Source organism: Diospyros lotus, chromosome 12 (assembly GCF_014633365.1).
Source record: "Diospyros lotus cultivar Yz01 chromosome 12, ASM1463336v1, whole genome shotgun sequence".
In the NCBI taxonomy this organism is placed as follows: Eukaryota; Viridiplantae; Streptophyta; class Magnoliopsida; order Ericales; family Ebenaceae; genus Diospyros; species Diospyros lotus.
The window spans coordinates 2,596,865-2,607,911 of record NC_068349.1 but is presented as its reverse complement, the minus strand read 5'-3'; the positions used below and the strand labels follow the sequence as shown (position 1 = coordinate 2,607,911).

The following is an 11,047-nucleotide window of genomic DNA, read 5'->3' as shown; positions in this document are numbered from 1 at the left end:
AAGATATCCTAAAACAAGAATTGGGTAAAGTTTGAACTATCAGTTTGTTCTTCCACGAATCTTTAGTTTTGCAGATATGATGAAGAAGCTTCATGTAACTAAGATTTGGGAAATTTTATTTGCTCAAATGAAACAGAGATCTGATAAAATTTATAATCTTAATAGTTAACTCAGTTTGAACAAGAAAACAAAACGAGCAATTAAATACGAGAACGTAGAATGTTCTTACATTCCGCGTATCTATCTTATGTCGTATTATGTTTGAAAATCTACGAGTCATTTTATTTATTATATTTGTCTCGTTATGTCGGATAATTTATTGATGACGTTTTATTTAATAAATTTGTCGTATTATACCGAATAATTTATAAATACCGTTTTATTTTAGATAACTTATAAATATTTTTTTATAACGAATGACTTATAAACTTATGATAAAATGTGTAAGCGATAAAAAAAATAATTAATTTAATTTTTTATTATTATTAATGTTGAGATCGTCTTAAATTGAACCCAAATACAGTAGTAGATAATTTGTTAAATTAAATTAAATTTCATTAAATTAGTGGACGTGACAAAATTTAATTTACTTTGTCTTATTTACTAATAAATGTTATCAGAGAACCATTTAATCACTTTAATTACTTTTTGGAGCCATTATTGAAAGGGAGGATGCATGAATGGGGTTGGGGCGTATATGGTCCAGCTTGGTTTGGATTAAGGTTCAATTTAATTTTTTTTAATGAATCTTAATTCAAATTAACCAAAATAAAGATTTACAATCCAATTAAGTCAAATCATTATTTAAACTTTTTTGTAAAATCTTCTTTAATTATTACTTAGAATATAATTAATTATCTATAATTTAATTTTACTAAACAACTATATTATGCATGATTAAATGAGAAAAAAAAGTCTTAATATATTACAAAAAATAAACAGCCAATTTTATTAAATAATTAATATATTATAAAATATTAATTATAATAAATGTATGAGTTGAATTAAGTTAAAATTTGTATTAATTTTAACTCAACCCAAATCAAGAATTTTAAAAGAACTAACCCAGCCTAAATTAAAATAAAAACCCAACCAAACAAATAGTTTGAGTTGGGTTTTGAACCGCCTAGATGCATGAATGGCACCCAAGTTGGAGTGCGATTTTATTCACCTCTTTAACGGAGTAACTTTACCCCCGTTAGTTTGGAGTATAAAAAGATCATTTCAAGAGTCTCTACCTATCCCATTTTTCTCTCTCTTCTCTTTCTCCCATTCCCCTTGCTTTTGCCATTGACTCTCTCACCGCCACCTTGCCTCGCGATCAGCACAAGAGGAAAGCTCAGTTGTTGACGCGCAAAAAGAGATGACGACAATATGAGACTGACTAGAGAAGAAGAGGGAAGCAGAGATAGGAAAGGCCGTTAGGCTGCGACAACATGAAAAAGAGAAAAAAGGGGAGAGAAAAGAGAAACAAGCGGGAGGCTAGGAGAAGAAGAGGGAAGCATAGAGAGGAGAGGCCGTTAGGCAACGACAGCATGAGGTTGACTAGAGAAGAAGAGGAAAATGAAGAGAGAGAAGAGAGGGAAGCTGGGAGAAGAGGAAAGCAAAGAAAAGAAAGGTTGTTACTTTTCACAAAACTATTTTAACCCTGTTAAAGGAATGAACAAAATCACACTCCCCAAGTTGTACTAAAATAGATACAATATAATATGAAACAAAAATAAAAAAATAATATTTTTATAAAAAAATAAAAAATAGAAAAAATTATATAAAAATATATAATTATAATTTTTTAATATATATTAAAAATTATATTTCCCAACTGGTTAAACTAGTTAAATTAAGCAATTAAAAGCATAACCATAAACATGAACTTCAAGCCAACTGGTTGAACTTTGCAGCAGCCGCAAAGAACAAAACTGCATCCCAGTTTTCCAAAGACTAAGATGTTATTTAAATAATTAATTACGACATAATTTGTGTCCCGTCAATGTAAATATGTTCAAATAATATTTCGGCACTTAAAACGCCCTTTTTAACCCAAATATTAAACATCAACATAAAAAATGCAAATCCAAGAATCAGGTATTAGCAAAGTCTCCAACAACAACGATAGTTTTAGATGAAAGGGAGTTTGATGACAATCCTTTAGAACAACAAAAAGAAACGAAGAAGAAAAAATCTGATCGGCTCTTCTTTACTGTGATCGTCCACAAAAATTAGAACCCAACAAACAGGTACCACCACCGCCACAACTTGCAGAATCCTACATTAAAATCTCCTGGGTTTTAAGCTTCTCTACAAGAAGAAGCTACACGGTGCTCTGCTTCTTAAGCTTAGCGAGTTCCTGCCTGACAACTCCAGCTCTCTGCAGAAGTCACATTTATAATTTATAAAACATGTCAAAACTTCTTGTAGAAACCAGAAATACTACCCTAATCTGTCATTTTGTCTACCGTATGAGAATTAGAAAAATGCGGGGCGAGCAAAGTTTAGTTTGGTCTATTTTGGAAGGATATAGAAACTAAACCATACATTACAATTTGGTTATACTCCAAACCAAACCAAACCAAACCATAAAATAATGGTTTAATTTGGTTCAAACAACGATTTGTACAATATAAAAATTATACTAATCAATAAAAAGAAAACAAATTTTCCAAAATTTTTATGAGAATCTAAAATAAAATTTCCATACAATATATAATATACAAACAGTTTGCAGTTTGATTTTTAGGTTTTTTTAACCAAACCAAATTGACTGCTTGGACCAAACTACGCACGCCCCTAAGAAGAACCATGGTGTTCAACAAGTTTGAATACACTTTCTAACCAATGTCTATGCATGTATCCAACTCTAGTACATATTCCTAAAAATTTCTAACCACTGCAGTATATACAATATTAGTCCAGGTGTGGGGCGAAGCCTTCAAAGAGTTGCTTGTTGAATTAATGTACCAAACCCCAAAGCAAATGTAGCCCCCGAAATTCAAAGCATTCTCGGTTCTTCAAAACAGAAGAAATATTGAGAAATTATGGTAATATAAATATGGAAGGAATACAAACCTTGATTTTTGCCAGCATAATCTTGAACCTATCAAAATCATTGAGAGAAGCCCTTCTCTTCCGCACAATAAGCTTCCTGCCCCAAGAGCTGTTGTCCCATTTGTTCTTGACGTCTGCCATAAACAAGTTTAAAAGAATTTTAGTTCTGGAACCAAGATGAGGACAGCAGGGCCGGGGTGGGGGACCACTTCATACTTACCAGCAGCTTCCATGGCTTCAACTAGGGTCTTCTTCTTTGGAACTCTTTTGATGTCAATCTTGATGTCAGTGAGTGAAAGTCTCTTGAAATTCATTTGGGTCCGCACCATATCAGGGGCATCAACAAGGGCCTTATCAAGGACAAAGAGGTTACATAATATGTCAAAATTCAGTGTCTAGGTGGAAGTACAGATTTTTTTTTATCTGGCAATAAACCCACTCTTTAAAAGTTGATATATTCTCATTAAGCAGTTAATACGTACACAAAAACAAGGAGGAAAATTCAGTGTGCCCCAGCAAGCCACATCAAATATTACACAAAACTCCATTTGCTTTCGATCACAATAAAAGTTAAATAAGTAGAATATAATTGTAAACCTATGAAGAACATAAAGAGCCTACTAAAAAATACTTCACCATGCGAAGGTGGAAGAAAGTTCGTCAAACCATTCCAGAACTAATGATAATACCTAAACCATAGTTGTTACCTGCATTATTCTTATAATTCCATCGTTTGATGCTAGCCACATAAGCACCCGCACACAAGCCGTGCAAATTGCCACCATTCTATTAGTAAATGAAGCCCAAGAAACAAGCACATCAACAGCACAGGACATTTTTTCCCCCAGTTATTATATAGGGGGTTAAGACTAGATCAGGGGCACTTAATCCGACAGTTGAATCTGCAAAAGATATGTAAAATCGCAAAATGGTTCTGTAGGGCTTCAACAAGAAACATTACTCCTTTACCATTCTTAATGGCAGCTTCTAGTACTTGTCTAAATTATGTGGTAAATAATCATAAGACCACGATTACTTTGTACTATCATCGATATCTATACTATTGGTGCAATTCTCAGTGTTACAACCATCATCAATAATATTGTGCAGCATAAAGATCAAAGGAAACAGTGAGTGCAAAATCAAATGAAGCACATGACCAAGCATGCACCTTAGTTATATTGAACCTCTTCTCAGGTTTATCCAAATTCGCAGCAGCCAAAAGCTGCGCATCTTATAATAATATCGATCAGAATAGAAAACGGGGCCGAAACAACGATGAGTTCGGAATTATTCTACAGTTTTCACAGATCCAACTCCCAAAAGCCACTGAAAATTCGAACGCCAGCTAAAGGTGGACAAAAAGTCAGGTAGATGCATACCCTGTTTTGGTCGATGACGTCGACGATAACAACGAGCTTTCCATACTCCTTCCCATAGTTAACCAAAGCAACCCTGCCGATCTCCACGTATCTCTTGAACGGCTACAAGCAACCAAGAGGAAACTCAAAATGATACTAATATACACATATCATTCTATAAATTCCTATACATATATATTTGTAGACAGAGAGAGAGAGGGAATCACCATTTTTGGCGATCTGTGCGTGCACTGAAGCTGGAGGAAGGAGAAGGCGAAACTAGGGTTTGACGAAGCAGGCTGCGTATTATAAAGACATTGAAGGGTTTTTCTTTCTCGAGTGTACAGAGCGATGGCTTACCAACTAGGCCCTCACTCTGCATTTGTCAGTCTAGTTGGGCCCAAAGAAATGGGCTGAACTTGAAGATCCATGGCGGCCCATTTCGTCTATTATCAAACGACGTCGTTTATTCGGTCCACGTCCTTTCCCCTCTACTCGAGTCCAACTCCAATTTTCAGAAGTCGGTTACCACTTCGCCGAAGAACAAATTCGCTCTCCGGATTGTCTGTTCCGAGTTGCGTAGTTGCAAGGCAAAACCACAGCGAGTAAAAGAGAATCAAAGTATCCTTCGCTTTTCCTTTGCATATGCAATATATGTGTGTTTGTGCTTTAGATCTATATTGCATTTCTACTTGAAGTCAGTTTCTGTGAATTTCGACTTGTAGCGTGCTAATTTGAAGTAATTGTCTGTGCTGATCTACGAACGTAATTGTAGCTTCAGATATTCTCTCATCTGTTCCTTAGATCGATTTGTTGTTTCGGTAGTATTTGCTTTGCTTGAATTTGAACGGTGGAAGTTTCTGTATGCTAAGGCATGATCCGAACACGGCGTTAAGATTGTTTTCTTCTGCATTTTAGTTAATTTTTTATCTAATTAAATCCGTGCTGCATCTAGCAAGTTTGGTCGTTGCACTGGACTTCAGTCGCCGAGGAAATTAAGTAAAGGAGGTAATTGATTAAAATATGTTGATTGATCTCACGATTATCTACAAAAATGGAAGGAAAAGAACGAATTGGAAAATCCAGTACAGATCTGATTATTGTGGACTGATCCAGATACAGTCCAAGATTTTTTGGGATTGTTTTGTCACGTGGTCTTTTGATTTGTGCAAAAGATTGAAAGTCTGCTCAACTTGATTTGTTATTTCTGCTGGACTTGGTCTGTTGAGTGAAGGTTTATTGCTTTGTTGATCCGAATGTTGAGAACCATTTAATGAAAGATATTTTATTACAATTTTTTTTCTCAGTATCCTGATAGATGATTGAGAGAGAGTTTCCATGGTGAGCCCTGATCAATCAAAATGCATCAAGCTTCAGCTGTTCCACTTATTTACTGTAAAATTATGAATTAGAATACCTTTTACAGTCCACGTTTGTAGGCCATGTTACTTTGTACATTTTCTTATGCTTATTGATATGAGGTTGTATGCCCTGATTGCATAATTGTAGAAATAGTTTGCTGCACGTGCAAGTGTTATTTCAGTCTTCTTTCACTACCGAGTGTTGTAGTATGTTTTGGTTGGAATTTTTGTTCTATCATGATCATTTGATGCATCCACAAACATTTTGCTTTGTACTGGCTATTAACTTGAATTTGCTGATTCTTCAGAATGGTTGTCAGCTGTATCACGTATGTCATTTGATAACCATACCTACTTTTTTGGTTTTACATTGACTAACAAATTGGCCACAAGGCAAACATTAAACACATATAACACCACTAAAAGTGTTTCTCGAATGATTTGGCCAAACTCAAACTGCTTCTTCCTAAAAGTGATTCTCATGACAACATAAATTTCACAACAATGTCAAACAGACACTTGGTTTCCAGATTTTGTATGGATCCCTCATTAGGTAACACTACTTGATATTTCTTTTCACGTTTTACTCTTGTTATAATTCCATTGCTGAAGGGTACTTAATTTCTGTAAATGCGAAATATAATAACACATCAATTTAATGACATGTAAGCCAGTGGTTCTCACTTAGCATTTTTACACTCACTAGTGTTAAATTTGTTCTAATATCAAATGTTAATGCAGTAACATACAATGGAAGCAACAGCGTTCACTCCTGCCTTAGAAGGAATGAAACATGTCAAGTCTGAAAATGGAGAAATGCTTGCTAAGCCTTTCTTGGATGTCTGCAAACAAATATTACCTATCATAGGTAAGATACATTGAATTCTTTCTGTAGAAGTGCCCAAATTAGATATTTGTATCTTGAATTTTGGGTTTCACATGCTTCTTAGTATAAAGCTCTTTCTCTTTTGGTAGATGCAGTTGCACATATATGGCACTTATGAATTATTTTGCAAATGTAAGTCCCCATTGTATTGTATTTGGTTTTGGCAATTCAAATGGGTAAGATATACTTCTCTGGGTTGCTTTTACTGTGAACGCAGCATGAGTTGTTACCATGTATAAAAAACTAAAACAGAAAATAGAAAACAGTATGATTTGCTGCCTTACCAAATTATCTGCAGAACTTGTGTCAACATTTGGGCTGTAAACAAGTTAAATCAACTGGATTCAGTGGTTGGTTGACTGGTTGTTTAAGTTTGGGCTGATAATTTGACAAGCTTAAAAGTCTGTTCAATTTTAGAATAGTAGCACACTTGAGAATTTGTTCAAATTTGCGTTGTTTACATAGCGAGCCAATCTTGAACGAGCTTCTAATGAATCGGGATCAGGTAATTTGGGTCATTTTATACCCCTAGCTACCATCAGATGATGACTCATTACCAACATATATTAAGGTAGGTCGCTGCCATACTTACTTTCTGATGCTCCGATATCCCAAACCATTCAAAGGCCCTCTCACACCGTCTAATCCACCACCGAGGTGTACTCCCATTGAACATAGGGATATCCAATTTTGGCATGAGTATCCATGGATGGCCAAGACCTCCATTCATTCCTTGTCTTCGTTCAACCACATTTTCCCCTGTTTCTCCTAGTTCTTCCCCGACCTCAGAGCTTCCCGGTCTCGTATGACTCATCCCATGGCCAGGAAGAATCGAATTTGCTCTCTCCCTAGGAGGAAAATTTGGGGAGAGACTTACCGGTTGTTGTCTCGTGAACATAACCATAACTGCTCTGGATCTGCGCTCCCACTTCTTCTCGGATTTGATTGACCACCCTGTCCAATTTGCAATCAATGGAGATGATCGCTTCATGATTGCGGTTGGATCCCAATTCTAGCTGATCAACTCTTGCTTGTAGATCCGATACCGTGGAACCAAATTGGTGTAGTTGCGCCTCCATGTTCTTCATCTGTGTGTCATCTGTCATCACCAATTCTTCTTGCAGCTTTGCCTGGCCGGGATTGCTCTGATACCAAATTGTCATATCCTACGGGTTTGACTGATCTATCTCAGGAATTCAGGAGAATTCTAATGAGAGATCTGATCATGAGAGAGATAAGAAGAGAGAAAGAGAAGGAGAGAGAGAAAGAGAGGGGGAGAATTGAGATAAGACTTTAAGATTCAATTCATTCATGCCTTGAGAGTGAGATCAGTGTAAATTTATACTGATCTCTTTCGTCCAATGGGCAGACAAGTGGGCCATTCGAAAATGAATAGCTCCCGCCCAAAACCCCCATACAACCACTAACTACCATGTACTACGACTATCTCTAATTCCCGCCTTTTATTTAATAGGCACATGACAGGAAGGTACTTAGGTATGATATTATGTAAGGGCCTTACAAAAAATAAGGCCATAGATAAAAATGATTGGTGAGCTAGAATTCATGTCGCGAACCCCACATAGGTTAGATAAATGCCTAGTATGTTAGAAGGTTGTTTCGAGAAATACAGAATATAGGCAATAAGAATGCATCGAAATTAGAGGGTTTAAATAGGCAGGTCTCTACTTGTAATATTAGTTATTAGTGGAGGGGTAAAACCGGTAATATCCAGTTGTTTAATAGCCTAGGAATTGCCTCCCTAAATATTCTATAAATAGAGAAGGAGGGCTAGGCATTAGGCGCATAAATCAGTTGGTTCTTGAGAAAGCTTTGAGAGAGGAAAGGCTGTGTTTTAGAATAGCTTTTGTAATCTTGAGAGAAGGCTTGTAATCGAGGGGTGCAACTGATGTACTGCTGTGTTCATTCTTTCTGAATCAAAGAAGGCTGCTCTCGGGGGTTCTTAAGGCTAGATGTAGTGCCAATTAAATTGGCATGAACCAGGATAAATTTTGGCGTTTGTGTGGTTTGCTTTCTGTTTCTTGTTCTTATTTTCATTCTATTTTGGTTGCTTAAGTTCTCTGTTTCAATTCCTATTAACATCGAGAGGGTTTGTGAGTGTTGAGAGAGGCCTATATCATCTAAGGGTAATTCCACATAGTCCTAGGTTAACATTGTATGTTGTTGTTTAGATTCATTTTGCATTTTTTTCCCATTTGCATTTGGGCTTCCTTCTGCTCATGCTACGCTTTGATGCCTCCATTACTGAAGATGTCTATTAGTGCTTATTTCTCCTTTTGCTCCTCTTTTCACTGGTTTGTGCATTATGATTTTCTGTCAAGCATAGTGTATAATTTTGTTTTGTGTATATAATGCCAGACAAGTTTGGAGCTGCCATGGCACTTGTAAAATCTGATGTTGGTGGTAACATCACGGTAAGACATTACTCCATGGATTCTCCTAGTGTAGTGGTTTTTTTTACTGTTCAAGACTATAAACTCTCTCTATAATGTGGGTACTTATCCATTTTTTAGTCTGATTGTACTTTATTTCCTTCATTTCTTTTAATCCGTCAGCTTCCTCAGATTTTTCCTTTTTTTTTTTTCTTATTTTTCTTGGAAAAGAAAGATCTCAGGAGGATCTTTCTCCTCAGATCTTTCAACCTTCACTACAAGTAGATTCTTTTTGGTATTTTTCTTATTTGAATTAAACCAATAAAAGATGCATAGGAATGGGAAGTGGTCCCAACTAAAGTAGTATTGTTTTATATATGCACATATGTTAGTAGAATCCCATCTTTACCTTAACTTTCAGTAGATTGCCTAAGTGACATATTTATATATATTTATTTGTAGCGATTGGAAAACAAGTATCTGTCCAACCCATCAGAATTTAATCACCTTTACAGCATGGTTCAAGTAGAGGTTGAAGCCAAGACAGCAAAAGGCTCATCGAGCTGCACCAATGGTCTTCTTTGGTTAACAAGGTGAAAATATTTTACTCTGTTTTTTGTTCAGTAGGAATTAATAGTTCTTTGCGTATTTCGCATGTTTGTGTATGTTGGTAACTAGAATGATGCATATTCTAAAATATGCTGTGGATAACTTATTTAGGGCCATGGATTTCCTGGTAGAATTGTTTCGCAACTTACTGGAGCATCCAGACTGGACCATGTCACAATGTTGCTCTGATTCCTATGGCAAGACACTGAAGAAATGGCATGGCTGGCTAGCCAGTTCTAGTTTTACGGTAAACACCTGCAGTTCAATATATAGTCTTAAGATGTCGAAAATACTATGCCTGTAACCCTGGCCCCTTTGGCCCTGATGAAACCTAGCATAAAACCACTGATCTACTGCAAACCAAATACATAATATTAGGAGAGCAACTTCCAGGCTGGCATCATACTAGGAGAGTGGTCTCATAAGATTTACTTGCATGTGGTTAACTGCATATGGTTTCTGTTGGATATTCTTAATGACAAAATGTACATCAATATAAACAGAGATTGGAAACTTGTTCAAATACTCCCGGACAAAGCAGAAAAGCTCATAACATTAGAAATTAAATCCTTAACAAATTCAACAATCAAATTCTTACATTTTATGGAAAAAAAAAGAAGAAGATGAAATCCGTAGATCAGCATGGAGAAAGAAGGCTATTAAAGAAATACCAACAAAAAGGGTGGAGAGAGAGACGTGGCTCTTCTCGTAATCGATTTACTGTAATTATTGTATAATCTCGAATAATATTTTCCTCCTCCTTTTCTTGTTTCTTTTGCTGGTTCTTAACACCTGATTACTGTTATTATTTGTATAATCTAGAATCATATTATCCACCTTCTTTTTTTTTTTGGTGGTTTATTGGCACCTGATTCTCCTAAATTGGAATTACAGGTTGCCATGAAGCTTGCTCCTGATAGGAAGAAATTCATGGATGTCATAGGGGGTGCTGGTGATGTTAATGTTGATATTGAAAAATTTTGCACAACTTTCTTCCCGCTTCTTCAAGAGAACCACAAGTTCTTAGTAAGATTTTTATACGTGGATTTCTTTTTCTTTAGCATTTGAGGATTCTATTTTAAGGCTCAGTTGCTGAACAGATGATTTTACTCCGCAGGCAAGTGTTGGAATGGACGACCTGAAGGCTTCATGATGTGTTACCGGATTCACAGAGTTGTTGAACCAAAACCAAAATTAGCGATCAGTCACGGCTGATAATATTTAAATTATCAAATATGTTATTTATCGAGTTTGAAACATGACAATGTGGCATGAATCTAAATTTGTACTGCTTTTGGATGGGAAACTTGTAAGGATGCCCACTTTCACATTCAATTATTATTATTTAACTTTGCCTCTGTTATTATTAGTTATTATTCACTATTCTTAGAT

General features: G+C 35.9%; 2 protein-coding genes across 4 annotated transcripts; one reads left to right on the top strand and one right to left on the bottom strand.

Moving 5' to 3' along the window:
* Positions 1 to 2,088: 2,088 nt before the first annotated feature.
* On the bottom strand, positions 2,089 to 4,773 carry LOC127787713 (60S ribosomal protein L14-2-like). Its single transcript, XM_052315785.1, has 5 exons — positions 4,634 to 4,773; positions 4,428 to 4,529; positions 3,266 to 3,395; positions 3,067 to 3,179; positions 2,089 to 2,368 (listed from the first exon to the last, which is right to left on the bottom strand). The coding sequence occupies exons 1-5, from the start codon at positions 4,634 to 4,636 to the stop codon at positions 2,312 to 2,314; spliced, it is 405 nt and encodes a 134-aa protein (XP_052171745.1). The 5' UTR covers positions 4,637 to 4,773; the 3' UTR covers positions 2,089 to 2,311.
* Positions 4,774 to 4,884: 111 nt separating this feature from the next.
* LOC127787434 (glycolipid transfer protein 1) lies at positions 4,885 to 11,018 on the top strand. 3 transcript variants are annotated; one of them, XM_052315479.1, is made up of 7 exons: positions 4,885 to 5,027; positions 6,509 to 6,635; positions 9,033 to 9,088; positions 9,509 to 9,639; positions 9,767 to 9,902; positions 10,550 to 10,681; positions 10,773 to 11,018. In XM_052315479.1, exons 2-7 carry the CDS (start codon positions 6,518 to 6,520, stop codon positions 10,806 to 10,808), a joined length of 609 nt encoding a protein of 202 aa, XP_052171439.1. In that variant the 5' UTR covers positions 4,885 to 5,027; positions 6,509 to 6,517; the 3' UTR covers positions 10,809 to 11,018. The 3 variants fall into 3 exon arrangements, with proteins under 3 accessions (XP_052171439.1, XP_052171441.1, XP_052171440.1); XM_052315481.1 differs by lacking the exon at positions 4,885 to 5,027 and adding an exon at positions 5,126 to 5,145; XM_052315480.1 differs by lacking the exon at positions 4,885 to 5,027 and adding an exon at positions 5,153 to 5,171.
* The last annotated feature ends 29 nt before the right edge of the window (positions 11,019 to 11,047 follow it).

Bases quoted from the DNA above. Each gene is read 5' to 3' on its own strand.
- LOC127787713 (XM_052315785.1), bottom strand. The intron at 3,180-3,265 runs GTAAGTATGAAG...TGTTTATGGCAG, and splicing joins TGAAGCCATGGAAGCTGCTG to ACGTCAAGAACAAATGGGAC. The intron at 2,369-3,066 runs GTTTGTATTCCT...TGACTTCTGCAG, and splicing joins TTATGCTGGCAAAAATCAAG to AGAGCTGGAGTTGTCAGGCA.
- LOC127787434 (XM_052315479.1), top strand. From the start codon at position 6,518: ATGGAAGCAACAGCGTTCACTCCTGCCTTAGAAGGAATGAAACATGTC. The intron at 9,640-9,766 runs GTGAAAATATTT...TAACTTATTTAG, and splicing joins GGTCTTCTTTGGTTAACAAG to GGCCATGGATTTCCTGGTAG. The intron at 10,682-10,772 runs GTAAGATTTTTA...TTTACTCCGCAG, and splicing joins AAGAGAACCACAAGTTCTTA to GCAAGTGTTGGAATGGACGA.